Source organism: Trifolium pratense, linkage group LG6 (assembly GCF_020283565.1).
Source record: "Trifolium pratense cultivar HEN17-A07 linkage group LG6, ARS_RC_1.1, whole genome shotgun sequence".
NCBI lineage: Eukaryota > Viridiplantae > Streptophyta > Magnoliopsida > Fabales > Fabaceae > Trifolium > Trifolium pratense.
This window is the reverse complement of record NC_060064.1, coordinates 9,649,816-9,666,284: the sequence shown is the minus strand read 5'-3', so window position 1 is coordinate 9,666,284 and position 16,469 is coordinate 9,649,816. Positions and strand designations below refer to the sequence as shown.

Genomic DNA, 16,469 nt, shown 5'->3' with positions numbered 1-16,469 from the left:
CTTAAGCTTGTGTGCTTAAGTGTGTAACTTAAACTTGTGTGTTTAAGTGTGAAGTCTTAAGCTTGTGTGCTTGAGCATAGTTGTGAAGTCTCTTGCTTGTGTGCTTGAGCAGGTGTAATCTTGTGTGATTATAGTGAACTCCCTTGGAAGTGCAAGGGGACTGGACTACTCTCGTTTTGTGAGAGGAACCAGTATAAACTGCTTGTGTGTTTTTCTCTCTCTCTCTCTTGTTATTTATTGTGTTATTTTTCCGCTGCTAACGTAGTTGAGTTAAGAACTTGAAAAAGTTTTAACTTAGCTAAAACACAATTCAACCCCCCCTTCTTGTGTTTTCACACCTTCATAGTGTACTCAGCAACTGACATGCTTCCTTGTTTCAACTCGGTCAATTCTCGCTCCATTTGCAATTGATAGCTTTCGGGAATATAGTGGGATATGAATTGGCGTCTGAAATTTTCCCAATTCACTTCAGTTTGGCTTGACAACATGGATGCTCGGGCGCCATCCCACCAATTGCAAGCAGCTCCGCGAAAAAATCTGGTCGCGAAAGTAACTTTCTCGGCTTCTGTGCATTCCATGGATTCAAGGATACCACTCATTCTTTGAATCCATTCTCTTGCAGTGGCGGGAACATACTCTCCAATGAACTCAGGTGGATTCATGCGACAAAACTCTCTGAAAGCTGCACTTCCCATGTTTTGATTTTGTGCATTATTCATTTGCTGCTGGAACATCATCATCATCTCCTGATGTTGTTGGGCTTGCTGGGCTTGGAACTGCTGGTGTTGATGCATCATGTGTGCCCACATATTAGCATTCGCTTCTCCCTCATATTCATAAGTCTCTTCTTCCGCCACATTACGCCTCGGCCTTCCGCGTCCGCGTCCTCTTGGAGCTCCAAACATAGTACTCTAACTGTCATAATCAAATCGAGTTAGCTAGGCTCAAAGTGATATAACATCTAGAATAAACGTGAGGAAATCCAAAAGTCCACACTAGATTGATATTGTACTCTTAATAACCAAAGGCACAGTCTGAATCGACCTGCTCTGATACCAATTATAACATCCCAAGTTAAATATCTAGAATATAACAGGTTTGTACATAATTAATACTTGGTACATTAAATTTACAATTCCTGACATAATTAAAATGGCACACATAGGTGCTATAACATAAGTATAAAGTCATATACAGTACATGCCATGATCAAAATACATGATAGAAGTACAAAAAAAGCATCTAAACATAATTCATCCAGCTGCAACAGCTACTCCATAGCCTGCTTACCATGTGATTTCTGCTTATCTGAAAAAAATTAATAAGCGTGGGATGAGACTACTAAGCCTCAGTGAGTTCTACTACCCAACTAACGGTGACTACACCGGTGTACCTGAATGTCAGTCCATAGCATAATTTTCATAACATAATTCATAACATAGCATAAAATCATAAATGTGTATCACAATTTATCATCTTGTTCATTTTAACATAACTAAGACACTCTGAGGTGAGCCATTCTCAGAGGCCTGACATATCCGTCGTCGATGATTATACGCATCGGCACGGCATGAAGCTCACAATTATAACATGATTGGATTCATCGAATCCCATAACGTGGTACAAAAGTATCCACCATGATTGACTGACTAACTAAACTGTCCTGAGTTTTTATCCTGCCCATGATTCCCTTCCGGGGCATAACTAACATATTCTAATTTCTTGATTATCGTATACTTAACGTGTAATTAACATTGTAATTATGTATTTTACTTGTAGTAGTCACATAAAATAGCTAGAAGGCTTAGGGATTCAAAAAGAGTGAGATTGTTGTGTTTAAAAAAATTCTGCAGGTACTGACCTGCTACTTTGTTTTCATATTTTTCACCAAATTTTTGCAGCAACTCTCACCACAATCCTTTTTCCTACTAGCCATGAATATTACAGCATATAATACATATTTAAAATGGAGAGAAGCTTTGGGATTAAGCTCCTCTCATACACAATTTGATCCTAAACTTATGTTGGCATACAAAGTTCATAATTTGGGGCAATTAACTAACTAAACTTAAGAACCCACCTAATAAATGGAGCTTAATCCTAGCCTTGAAACTTGGTTACAGATCTGAAATGAGAGCTTCAGCTCCCTCTTGAGCTTTGGCCTTCAATTCCACTGCCTAAATCACCACATAAAAACAAATAAGCCCCATTTCATTACATGTATGTAAAGGTCATAATTTGGGTCTTTAGAGAATGAATGAACAGTGCACGAATCCAAGAGATTGAAATTGAATTTGGAACACATGAACTTACCACTAGTGAGATTGGAGCTTGAGGAATTTAAAACACTACATACATGTGAGTTTTATGAGGAAGTTTAGAGAGATTGAGATGGTTGGGTGTTGTTGTTTTGTTAAACGAGAGAGATGAGATGAGAGAAGGGAGTATTCTGATTATGCAGGAAAAGAAAAATGAAAGTGAACTAAGGGGTTTGGTACTTTAGTAATAGCGTGGGGTCCACTATAGGTTATCTCATTGGTTACACTTGGTCTTTGTTTTCTAGTATTTGGTCATGTCATAATATGATACTCATAATATCTCTAATTGATACATAATACTCATAAAGAAAATGAGGATGTTACAACTTACCCTCCTTAAAGAAATTTCGTCCGCGAAATTTAAAATTTACCTGAGAAAAGATAAGAATAGTTTTTCATCATTTCGGATTCTAACTCCCAAGTGAACTCGCCATCCGGTGACTGAGCCCATTGGACCTTAACTATTGGAATTGTCTTGTTCCGAAGAGTCTTAGCATCACGGTCTACAATGCGAACGGGGTTGGGCTGATACGTTAAATCTGGTTTCAAGTCTATGGTTTCCAATTCTACTGGCTGGAACGGATCTGGAATGAATTTCCTGAGTTGAGACACATGGAATACATCATGCATCCCTGACATAGATGGAGGCAATGCTAACTGATAGGCCACAGGACCGACACGCCTAAGGATCTGATATGGTCCAATGTACCTTGGACAAAGCTTCTTAGTTTTGAAAACACCGCGCAAACCCAATTTAGGCGTTACGCGTAAGAAAACATGGTCACCCTCATTGAACTCTAAAGGTCTCCTTCTGTGATCAGCATAACTCTTTTGTCTACTCTGAGCAATTTTCATATTCTCCTTGACTGATTTGATCTTCAAAGTAGTCTCTTGAATAATTTTCATACTTATTAAGAAAAGTAAAATAGAATAATTTAAAATATGAATTTTTGTGTTTTACTTGAAATAAGTTTCATGAAAAAAAGAATTTACAAACATATTTTTACCCGTGATTTGAGTCATTTTTTTCAAAGAATTTTGTACACGTGGCATGTCCAAAAGGTTTTTCTTCTCATATGGCTTTGACAATTAATTCACATAATTCACATGAGAAACCAAAAATTCAAATTCTACATAGACAATTGATGATTTATAGTTGTACCATTAATACTAATAATATGCAAAATTGGACGTTATTAAAAACATTCTATAATGAAATAGGCGATGCAACATTCTATTAATAGTTGTGCAAACATTAATTTTGTAACGACCCAACTCTAATTAATAATAATAATAATAGTATTAATTAGAAACCCCAAATCTATAATATGTAATAAGCCAGACATATTTGTCTTTCTCTCTCCTCTCCTCATTCAACCTCATTCTTCACATTTAATGTTGATATATATTCAATAGCTGTCCAATTACTTTGAAAAATGACCATAATTACTTTGAAAAATAATAGCTGTCCAATTTTTTCCATAAACATCCAATTTTTTATAATAAAATGGAATATGCCTTATATTCTTTTTTTAAAAACAGTAATATTCTAATATGCCTTATTTCAAAAAGGAATGAAATATGCCTTATATTAAATTGCCTACTTAAAAAGGAAATAATTCATAATGAAACAATTCTAATTAATTAAAATATTCGATTTAAAAATAATAATAAAAATATTTCATTTATTATTATTTCAACTAACTTCAAATAATTTTAAAAACCAATTTTTTTATTTTTATTTTTTGTGGATGAAATGATTTAAACAAAATGAAAAAACGTGAAAATAATATTTTATATTTTTTTAAAATGAATCATGGCTTGACCAAAAAAAAAAGAATCATGGAATTTTCTTTTTTGAAAAATATGTGATAATATATGAATGTTTTTGATTGTTGATGAATCATGTAATTTATTATTTTGATTAATTGGTCATATTTGTTATTAATGATTTTAATTTCATATTAAAGACAAAATTATTCATATCTCCATTTTTTTCTCTATATATATATGATCTTTGTGTGAATACTACAACTCACAATTTTTCAAATCTTTTCTTTTGGTTATTTTCATTGTTATTTATTTACTTGAATTACTTGAATTTTTAATTTATTCTCTCTTTTATCAATCATATTTGTTGTCTTTATAATTTTCTTCAACTTTTTCTTCTTTATTCTATTATTTTGTTGATCATTCTCTCTTCTTCTATTTTTCAGGAATGTGATCATAAAGAAAGATATGGAACACGAGAAACAAAGTTGTTTTCATGGGAGAATGCAAGAATATTGAGAACATTTTGTGGGGCCTCAAATTAACTTCTTAATTTGGATGCTAATAGTGTTTATTCTTTTGCTTGATAGTGTAATAATCATATTAGTTGTCTTCATTGTTAATCAATTGTTGTAATGGGTTGAAGTACCTCTTCCTGCATCTTATTTTGATTTTGCCTATAAAAAAAAAAAAACTAAACCACATTTGTTGTCAAATATTAATTAATAAAATTATTTATGTGTACATCGGTCAATTTCTGGCATTTTTTTTTTCTTTGGTGCCTTAAAAAAAGGTTTCCTCTTTAATATTTGATTGAAAGTTTTCTCTTTACATTCAACTACTCACTCCGTCCCATATTATAAGAAAAAAAAATCACCTTTTTATGTCCAAAATTATAAGCAAAAAAAACTAACTTTTATCATTTTCAAGATTTACTTTTATTTATTCTCATAAAATTAAATGATTAAAATGATCATGGAATATATAAATTCTTTATGAGCACGTAGAAATATTGACCCAATCGCACATCATATAATTAAAATGATCATGGAATATATAAATTCTTTATTATTTTTTTATAAGAATCAATTGTTCATTACTATTTTTTTATAGAGAGAATCAATTGTTCATTATCAAAAACATGTGTGCAAATATAGAATATCCTTTCAATATCTTTTTCTTCTCAAAATATTCATAATCTTCAATTCTGCAATCATTCCTTAAAAAAAACAAAAAACTGCAATTATTTATTTTTTATAAATCTCCTTTTTTTTTGCAATTTAACACTTTGAATTTGGGCATTAATAAGTCCGTTTCATCAACAAATTAAAAATAAAATCTTTAATTTATTGATGATTTTTCTGATGCAAACAACAATGGGTTGGTTACAACTTTTTCACTTATTATAATTAAATCACATCACTAATTTTTAAGAATATTTAATATGATTTATTATTTATTTTTTTTACTATAAATACTGCATCAAGTTTTCCACATTTCTCATACCATTTGGATTTAGATTCTACCGCTAAGTTCTCTATTTTTCTTTGAGTTTTTGCGCTTTATTTTAAATTTGAATTTAAATAAAATATATACTTGACTGATGTTTTACTTTGATTTTCAGGAAAATATGTAATTTAGGTATATTCTCATAATACACAGTGACATTTCAAGTTTGTATTTCGAGTCGTAACGTATTTGATTCAAGTTTTTTAACTAAAAAATGTTGTATTTAACATATTTGTTTAACATTTTAGTATTTTTTTTGTTTGTGCTAACTATATAAGATTGATTCTTCTGATCCTTTTCGCCTAATTTCCCACAAGTATTTATTCTTTTTTTTTAATTTCTTAACAATTTGAATTATATTATCATTCAAAATATTCATAATCTTCAATTTTGCAATCATTCCTTAAAAAAAACAAAAAACTGCAATTATTTATTTTTTATAAATCTCCTTTTTTTTTGCAATTTAACACTTTGAATTTGGGCATTAATAAGTCCGTTTCATCAACAAATTAAAAATAAAATCTTTAATTTATTGATGATTTTTCTGATGCAAACAACAATGGGTTGGTTACAACTTTTTCACTTATTATAATTAAATCACATCACTAATTTTTAAGAATATTTAATATGATTTATTATTTATTTTTTTTACTATAAATACTGCATCAAGTTTTCCACATTTCTCATACCATTTGGATTTAGATTCTACCGCTAAGTTCTCTATTTTTCTTTGAGTTTTTGCGCTTTATTTTAAATTTGAATTTAAATAAAATATATACTTGACTGATGTTTTACTTTGATTTTCAGGAAAATATGTAATTTAGGTATATTCTCATAATACACAGTGACATTTCAAGTTTGTATTTCGAGCCGTAACGTATTTGATTCAAGTTTTTTAACTAAAAAAGGTTGTATTTAACATATTTGTTAACATTTTAGTATTTTTTTTGTTTGTGCTAACTATATAAGATTGATTCTTCTGATCCTTTTCGCCTAATTTCCCACAAGTATTTATTCTTTTTTTTTAATTTCTTAACAATTTGAATTATATTATCATTCAAAATATTCATAATCTTCAATTCTGCAATCATTCCTTAAAAAAAACAAAAAACTGCAATTATTTATTTTTTATAAATCTCTTTTTTTTTTGCAATTTAACACTTTGAATTTGGGCATTAATAAGTCTGTTTCATCAACAAATTAAAATTAAAATCTTTAATTTATTGATGATTTTTCTGATGCAAACAACAATGGGTTGGTTACAACTTTTTCACTTATTATAATTAAATCACATCACTAATTTTTAAGAATATTTAATATGATTTATTATGTTTTTTTTTCTTCTATAAATACTGCATCAAGTTTTCCACATTTCTCATACCATTTGGATTTAGATTCTACCGCTAAGTTCTCTATTTTTCTTTGAGTTTTTGCGCTTCATTTTAAATTTGAATTTAAATAAAATATATACTTGACTGATGTTTTACTTTGATTTTCAGGAAAATATGTAATTTAGGTATATTCTCATAATACACAGTGACATTTCAAGTTTGTATTTCGAGCCGTAACGTATTTGATTCAAGTTTTTTAACTAAAAAAGTTTGTATTTAACATATTTGTTTAACATTTTAGTATTTTTTTTGTTTGTGCTAACTATATAAGATTGATTCTTCTGATCCTTTTCGCCTAATTTCCCACAAGTATTTTACAATTTTAGGTTTGTTTTTATATATACTTCTTCTGTCCCATATTATAAGCAAAACAAAATTTCACACTTATTAAGAAAAGTAAAATATGATAATTTGATGTATGACTTTTTTAGTTTTCAAGTTTCATGGGAAAATATAAAAAATAATTTTTATTGATTATTGATTATGGGAAAAAAATAGTAAATTAAATGCAATTTGAATTAAATTTAATGACAATATGTAAGAGTAAATTTTGAAAATGATAAAAGTAAATTTATTTTGCTTATAATTTGGAAAAGAAAAAAAAAGTGATTTGGTTTTGCTTATAATATGAACCGAGGGAATAGTTGTCTTACTTGATTATACCAATTAGTAATATATTCCCCTCATACTACGAACCAACATTGTTGCCTTTTGCCATACAAAAAACATATTGGTTAAAAAACATGGTTATTTTAATCTAACACATGCATATTTTTTTTCCAACATACTCCTAATTAAATTGCATATTTTTCTGTTTAAAAAAAATTGCATATTACTATGGTTCAATTGAATATGACTTATATAACACCCCATGTCATTTTATCTAGAATATCGACAAGAGTGTACATAACTGAATCGGGAAACATTAAATTTTCATTGCATATCGGCCGAATACACAAATAGGATTACAAAATCCAAGAGATTAATACTAAATTGAGCTAACAACTGAAAACATAAAGAAACTAAATCTTATACAAAATATAAGATAACATGACGTCAGCTCAACTAGCATAATCCAAGTATCTGAACTCCATGCTTGTAGACCATGATATCTCGATCAACCTGTTTATCTGAAATCAAATAAGTGGGGGATGAGAACAGTCACTTCGTCTCAGTGGATTCCTACTACCCAGTTACTATTGGTGTTTACACCGGGGCAACTAATGAACTAAAAGTTCCTTGATCCTGATTGTCAGTCCCTAACATAATTTCATAACATGATTTCATAAACATAATAATATAAAGGTGTAACACAGATTAATTATCTTGTTCATTTTAACATAACTAAGACACTCTGAGGTGAGCCGATCTCAGAGGCCTGACATATCCGTCGTCGATGATTATACGCATCGACACGGCATGAAGCTCACAATCGTAACATGATTGGATTCCTCGAATCCCATAACGTGGTACATAAGTAACCACCATGATTGACTGACTTTCTTAACTTAACTTAATTATCCTGATTGTTATCCTACCCATGAATTCCTTCCCTGGGAAAACTAAATTGTTCTGATTTCCTGATTATCATAACTTATCGTGTAATTAACATTTTAATTACGTATTATACTTACAATATTCACAGAAAACATCTAGGAAGATTGAGGATCCAAAAAGAGTGACATTGTCCATGTTTTTAAAAAATTATGCAGGATTCTTATCTAATACTCCCATTTAGCGAGAATGTCATATAAGTACCCTGTTTCCATATTTTCACCATTTTGCAGAAAATCTCACCACCAATCCTTTCTCATCCTAGCCATGAATAATGCAATATATATTACATGATTAAAATGGAGAGAAGCTTTGGGATTAAGCTACTCTCATACACTAATTGATCCTAACTTATGTTATCATGCAATAATTCATAATTGGGGATACTAACATAATATCTAATCTATTGTTATCATACATAATTTAATTGGGCAACTAAAGTTCTAGGCTATGCTAAAGGTTGAGTTTCTAAAGGAACCCACCTGAAATTGCTAGCAATAACCAGCCATCTCGCCCGCTTAGAACCATCCGATGGTGCTGCTCACATATGCAAACTCGTGACAGATTTTCTGCATAAAACTGCTACTGACTTCCAACCTCTAATTTTTTCATTTCAACTTCAAACCAAGCTCTTACTCAGCCAATTAAGCATACATATTCAGTTCTGGAATCATTCACCCAACTTAAACACACATTTTAGCTTATTCTGCAAAATCCATGCCAAAACCCGTATGCAGTTTCCAACATCAATATTCAAACTTCAAACGCGTTTTCCGAATCCATTTCTAATCCAAAACATATCAAACGTATATCCAAACTGAAGGGAATTAAGTGTAGAATCCGAAAATCCAACAATTACACAAGTCTGGGCTACACAGCAACAGCTATGACTCGATTAGTACCTGTACTGTCATACGAATTTTTCACTAAAATTCCATAGAATTAAGCCATAACCATTCTAATCATACCAATCAGTTTTAACAACAACATCAGACCACAGTACAGCAACAACAATAGTTCATTAAGGTTGTTAAATCACTTTTCCATAATAATTTCTTAAATCCCAAGTCCTTTCCAACTTCTGCAAGTTTTTAGCTTCCTTAATCTTGGATCTCTCAACTACTTCTACTCAAATACCCATGATCTTCTCTCCTTGGAATCTTACATGCAAGTACCAAAATGGAACTAATTAAATCCTATAAATCATCTTTAACACCACATAGAATGGACTTGTGAGAATAAGGAATTTGAAGAATTAACTCTATTACTTACTCTTCCTTTATCATGCTGCTGATTGAGAATTTGTTCCAGAATTTGCACATGCAATCAACACCATAAACACCTCTGATTTTCTTCAATTTAATGGAAAGGGTTTTGAAGATCTTGTGGAGATGGATTTGGGATTAATTTCCCGTACTAGAGAAAGAATGAATGATTTGGAGTCTCAAATCCTTTGTTATAGCTCAATGACTAAGAGTTAACTAGAAAAGAGTACATGCAACCTTTTGGGTAGAAGAATGAAACATGGGTTATGGAGGAGGGGCGTGAGGTTGAAGAACGAGGGAGAGAAAGAAATGAAACAAGATGTTGTTCTGATTCTTCACAAATGAGGGAAATGTTTAGTATTGGCTTAATTATCATATGGAGTAATGGGTCCCACTTGGTAAAGGGTTCTCTTTCTCTCAAATGGTCATAGTTAACTTATTCTTGAGTTCTTTAATTATCCTGTATACTTGTTCACTTATTTTTAATTAGTCTCCAATAATCAACTCTAATTAATATTTCTCTATTAATTAACGTTGGGATGTTACAATCTATCCCCCTTAAAAGAATTTCGTCCGCGAAATTCAAAAACTTCTTCATTCATCACCAAAGCAAATTGTCTAGACTTTATTTCTTAACAGATCATGATTCGTCCTTCAAGGTTATTAACCCCATACTTCGCTGCAATAGCATTTGTTTATGTTACTTTTGAAAATCCAGCTTGTTCATTTCATACATCGAACTCATGATCTCATCCCATAATACGACTTATAGGTGCACGCCCATCTTATATTAGCACTTTTTGTTATTTTCCTCGGTACAACCGTTCGCAACGCAACATTTCCTTTTTCCTTACTCTTCAAATTAATACCGGAGCCCACTTGTTCTTACTAGTTCACCGCATTAACCTTATGAGTTGAATCGTTCTCCCTTCACAATCTTTGTTCTCAAGGGTACTCCATTACTAACAATCCCAAGTTCAAACATGAACATATGTGTAACTTACTCGTCATACGTTCTTTTAATTATCTTACCGTCTTCCACATCCAATTCCTTGGAATAAAACTTTCTTCTTCCTAAATGGTTGTTGGCCTAAAGACCAACCTGCTGACTGCATTCTCCACCATTACTTGCTGCGCACTCTGATATCAACTTTTTACCATTATCTTCTGACTGCGTCATTCCAACCTCGGTCTACAATTCCCGGGTAATGTCACACATTGTCTCATCTTATCCGGCGTTACTCATATTGTTATTACTTCTTGTACCGTAAACGTTTCAAAGTAATACTCGCATCAATAGTGACTTCCGATGCACCACTGTATAAATACTTCACCAAAATCTAACATATCTGCACCACTTCACTCCTTATCTATTACAATTATTACATACTCAAAGTCTCCTCATTGTTGCATAGCGCTTACGATTTTCTCATTCCATCAGTGTTCATTGAGGTTACTTCTTATGATGAGTCCCCTAACTTAATTAAGGTAAGATTTGGATAGAATTCTCTGATGCAATTTTGCGATAACGAGTTGTCTAAAATAGACTGGTCGCTAAGGGAAAGTAAAACACAATTGTCTCGATTTACCGATGGTGATGCTACTACTAATTGAGTTGACTAACTCTAGGTTGCTTGTTGATTAACATATTAACAAGACACGTGAGAACTTGAACTAAAATTACTCATGACCCTACATAATTAATTAGACTTATGTGATTATGAACCGGTCATCAGTAATGAAACTAGAAGATTGAAGAATTTCTTGATGGTAAACATAAGGTTACTGCTCTGAAGGTCAACATGAATAACTAATAGTCCTTTAAAGGAACACAACTCATTACTCTTAACAAGCCATTCAACTTTACATAGGTCCAAACTGAATACTGATAACAAAGGTGAAAAGCTGAAGACATTTCGTCAGAGTTACATAAGGATAACATTCTAACTGTGAATCTAATTCACTGATATTGAGGAATTAGAAAGATTCGCAACTTAATTGAATTTTTACGCTAAATGTAAGTGATAGATCGCAAAGCACCGGAAGAATTTATCTCTCTATCAAAATGAGATAGGCTTGAGGAATGTAATGTTCATAACTTAACAAGGTTGGCTGATTACGAATCATGCATCACATCGATTCGATGAATTTAGCTGATTTATAGTTCACGTGAAAGGGTAGGTAATTGAAAATCCTGATTCTGCCGGTGTATGTTCATGCTTCATGATTTATTTCCACCGACAGTTCTCTTGAATTGGGACAAACTTGATTCTCATTCTACGAGAATGGTACAACAAACTGACATTAGGAATTAAAGGAATGTTTGAAGTATAGTTTGTCTTTCTCTAATAGTGTAGTCAATTGACCTATGTCTCTGGGAAAACTACTGAGCTGAAATGAAGGTTTGACGAATTTGAAAGAGTTCGGTTCACTGACTTTTGATAAGTCTTATTTGAATTAAGTGCTTCTGGTTATTAGGTTCACATAATACATACATGCGCCGTTCTCATAATTTCATTCTCCATATTAATGCACCCATCAGACGTAGTACAATTATCCGGTATCGTACTTCAATAAACAGTCTCGGTTCTACTCCGATCAAAACTTACTTTGATACCGGTTTTCCATTCCCAGAATTCTCCGTATCCTTAAACCTGCTACCGTCAGTTGAGCGCGTCTGGTTCGTGCATCTCTTGACATGCCTCTTACTACTGGTATTACGCCACGTAATTTTCCCAATTCTGCGCGCCACTTGTTGGCGTTACTCAACTTACTCTTGTGGCATCGACTGCTACAGTTCCAATATTAGCTTCTAACGATATTCGTTCATACTCCCTTCTGAGTTCACACTCCTACTGCGTTCTTACTGCTTGACCTCCTGGTTCCACTTCGGTTCTCAACCGTACTACCCTGCCTACCATACGCGATACTGAGTTGATCAGGCTCAGCACGCAATGGTTTCAGCGTAAACAGTCCAGACTCCAAAAGGTTCATACTACTTATGATTGAATTTTATTGATCCGCAGCAAGGTCCGATGAAGAATCGACCTGCTCTGATACCAATTATAACACCCCATGTCATTTTATCTAGAATATCGACAAGAGTGTACATAACTGAATCGGGAAACATTAAATTTTCATTGCATATCGGCCGAATACACAAATAGGATTACAAAATCCAAGAGATTAATACTAAATTGAGCTAACAACTGAAAACATAAAGAAACTAAATCTTATACAAAATATAAGATAACATGACGTCAGCTCAACTAGCATAATCCAAGTATCTGAACTCCATGCTTGTAGACCATGATATCTCGATCAACCTGTTTATCTGAAATCAAATAAGTGGGGGATGAGAACAGTCACTTCGTCTCAGTGGATTCCTACTACCCAGTTACTATTGGTGTTTACACCGGGGCAACTAATGAACTAAAAGTTCCTTGATCCTGATTGTCAGTCCCTAACATAATTTCATAACATGATTTCATAAACATAATAATATAAAGGTGTAACACAGATTAATTATCTTGTTCATTTTAACATAACTAAGACACTCTGAGGTGAGCCGATCTCAGAGGCCTGACATATCCGTCGTCGATGATTATACGCATCGACACGGCATGAAGCTCACAATCGTAACATGATTGGATTCCTCGAATCCCATAACGTGGTACATAAGTAACCACCATGATTGACTGACTTTCTTAACTTAACTTAATTATCCTGATTGTTATCCTACCCATGAATTCCTTCCCTGGGAAAACTAAATTGTTCTGATTTCCTGATTATCATAACTTATCGTGTAATTAACATTTTAATTACGTATTATACTTACAATATTCACAGAAAACATCTAGGAAGATTGAGGATCCAAAAAGAGTGACATTGTCCATGTTTTTAAAAAATTATGCAGGATTCTTATCTAATACTCCCATTTAGCGAGAATGTCATATAAGTACCCTGTTTCCATATTTTCACCATTTTGCAGAAAATCTCACCACCAATCCTTTCTCATCCTAGCCATGAATAATGCAATATATATTACATGATTAAAATGGAGAGAAGCTTTGGGATTAAGCTACTCTCATACACTAATTGATCCTAACTTATGTTATCATGCAATAATTCATAATTGGGGATACTAACATAATATCTAATCTATTGTTATCATACATAATTTAATTGGGCAACTAAAGTTCTAGGCTATGCTAAAGGTTGAGTTTCTAAAGGAACCCACCTGAAATTGCTAGCAATAACCAGCCATCTCGCCCGCTTAGAACCATCCGATGGTGCTGCTCACATATGCAAACTCGTGACAGATTTTCTGCATAAAACTGCTACTGACTTCCAACCTCTAATTTTTTCATTTCAACTTCAAACCAAGCTCTTACTCAGCCAATTAAGCATACATATTCAGTTCTGGAATCATTCACCCAACTTAAACACACATTTTAGCTTATTCTGCAAAATCCATGCCAAAACCCGTATGCAGTTTCCAACATCAATATTCAAACTTCAAACGCGTTTTCCGAATCCATTTCTAATCCAAAACATATCAAACGTATATCCAAACTGAAGGGAATTAAGTGTAGAATCCGAAAATCCAACAATTACACAAGTCTGGGCTACACAGCAACAGCTATGACTCGATTAGTACCTGTACTGTCATACGAATTTTTCACTAAAATTCCATAGAATTAAGCCATAACCATTCTAATCATACCAATCAGTTTTAACAACAACATCAGACCACAGTACAGCAACAACAATAGTTCATTAAGGTTGTTAAATCACTTTTCCATAATAATTTCTTAAATCCCAAGTCCTTTCCAACTTCTGCAAGTTTTTAGCTTCCTTAATCTTTGATCTCTCAACTACTTCTACTCAAATACCCATGATCTTCTCTCCTTGGAATCTTACATGCAAGTACCAAAATGGAACTAATTAAATCCTATAAATCATCTTTAACACCACATAGAATGGACTTGTGAGAATAAGGAATTTGAAGAATTAACTCTATTACTTACTCTTCCTTTATCATGCTGCTGATTGAGAATTTGTTCCAGAATTTGCACATGCAATCAACACCATAAACACCTCTGATTTTCTTCAATTTAATGGAAAGGGTTTTGAAGATCTTGTGGAGATGGATTTGGGATTAATTTCCCGTACTAGAGAAAGAATGAATGATTTGGAGTCTCAAATCCTTTGTTATAGCTCAATGACTAAGAGTTAACTAGAAAAGAGTACATGCAACCTTTTGGGTAGAAGAATGAAACATGGGTTATGGAGGAGGGGCGTGAGGTTGAAGAACGAGGGAGAGAAAGAAATGAAACAAGATGTTGTTCTGATTCTTCACAAATGAGGGAAATGTTTAGTATTGGCTTAATTATCATATGGAGTAATGGGTCCCACTTGGTAAAGGGTTCTCTTTCTCTCAAATGGTCATAGTTAACTTATTCTTGAGTTCTTTAATTATCCTGTATACTTGTTCACTTATTTTTAATTAGTCTCCAATAATCAACTCTAATTAATATTTCTCTATTAATTAACGTTGGGATGTTACAACTTATTCCCTGTTCGTTTCATTTCTTCCACCCCTTTTTTTTTCCAAGACTTAACTCACCTCGCGCAGCCGAACTCTAAATTACTATGGTTCCCTTCCCATAAAAATCAAAACAAAAAATTGATTTTGTTATGAATAATATGTAATGAATGTCCATTATGTGGTAGGTTTTCTTGTCCCCTAGTGTGTCCTATAAATGACACTCTTATTTTCATGTAAACACACACTTGTGAATAAGTTTATTCCTTTCTCTTATCCCTTTCTCTTCTTCCTCTCTATTCTTCCATATTATTGTTCATGCTTAGAAATAGTTTATAACACGTTATCAGCACGATAGTCTCTCCCATTTCAAGAAAGGTATAGCAACAATGGGAAGTGACAATTTTATTTTATCTATGATTTTTTTTATTCTATTTTTTCAGATTTTTTTTTCTTCTCGTTTTTTTTTTAATTCACAAACCTACGATCCAGAAGTATCGTGGTGATATATGAATCCTGTAGATTCATAGTGTGATGAAACTTTAAAATATGAATCCTAAAGATTCATAGTATGATGAAATTTTAAAATATGAATCCTGAAGATTCATAAGCATACACTTATAAAAGTACCGTAAAATATCTTTTAAAATATGAATCCCGAAGATTCATAGATATAAGTAAAATCAATATCTTGTTAATCTTTTAGAAGAATTCAAAAACATCAATCCCTGAAGGATTGGATAAATAACTGATTTGATTTGTTATACAGTTCTTGAACAATTTAAGAATCAATTTTTATTCTCCATAATTCTAAAAAATTCATTACGGATACATCTATGAAGGATCGTACAATTAGATCTATTATATAGTTCTCAAAGAACTTAAAAATTCAAATTTTGTGCTCCATGAAATCTTGATGAATTCAATTGTGACACATCCCTGAAGGATGTAAAAAAAATAATATATTGATAAGATCTATTATAGAGGTTTTGAAGAACTTATGAATGATTCAATATATATGCATCCTAAAGGATTGTACAAATGATTATTTGTACATTATAAATATGTTATATAGTTCCTGAAGAACTTTAAAATTAAATCTATTTCTTTGTAT

General features: G+C 32.2%; 1 protein-coding gene and 1 long non-coding RNA gene across 3 annotated transcripts; both read right to left on the bottom strand.

Moving 5' to 3' along the window:
* Positions 1-332: 332 nt before the first annotated feature.
* On the bottom strand, positions 333-2,551 carry LOC123891689. Its single transcript, XM_045941597.1, has 2 exons — positions 2,314-2,551; positions 333-915 (listed from the first exon to the last, which is right to left on the bottom strand). The coding sequence occupies exon 2, from the start codon at positions 903-905 to the stop codon at positions 333-335; it is 573 nt and encodes a 190-aa protein (XP_045797553.1). The 5' UTR covers positions 906-915; positions 2,314-2,551.
* A 5,348-nt stretch (positions 2,552-7,899) lies between these two features.
* LOC123888170 lies at positions 7,900-15,292 on the bottom strand. 2 transcript variants are annotated; one of them, XR_006802000.1, is made up of 4 exons: positions 14,048-15,292; positions 9,815-13,141; positions 9,025-9,702; positions 7,900-8,118 (listed from the first exon to the last, which is right to left on the bottom strand). It is a non-coding gene; the product is annotated as an uncharacterized LOC123888170 (long non-coding RNA). The 2 variants fall into 2 exon arrangements; XR_006801999.1 differs by having other exon boundaries at positions 9,025-13,141.
* Positions 15,293-16,469: the final 1,177 nt, after the last annotated feature.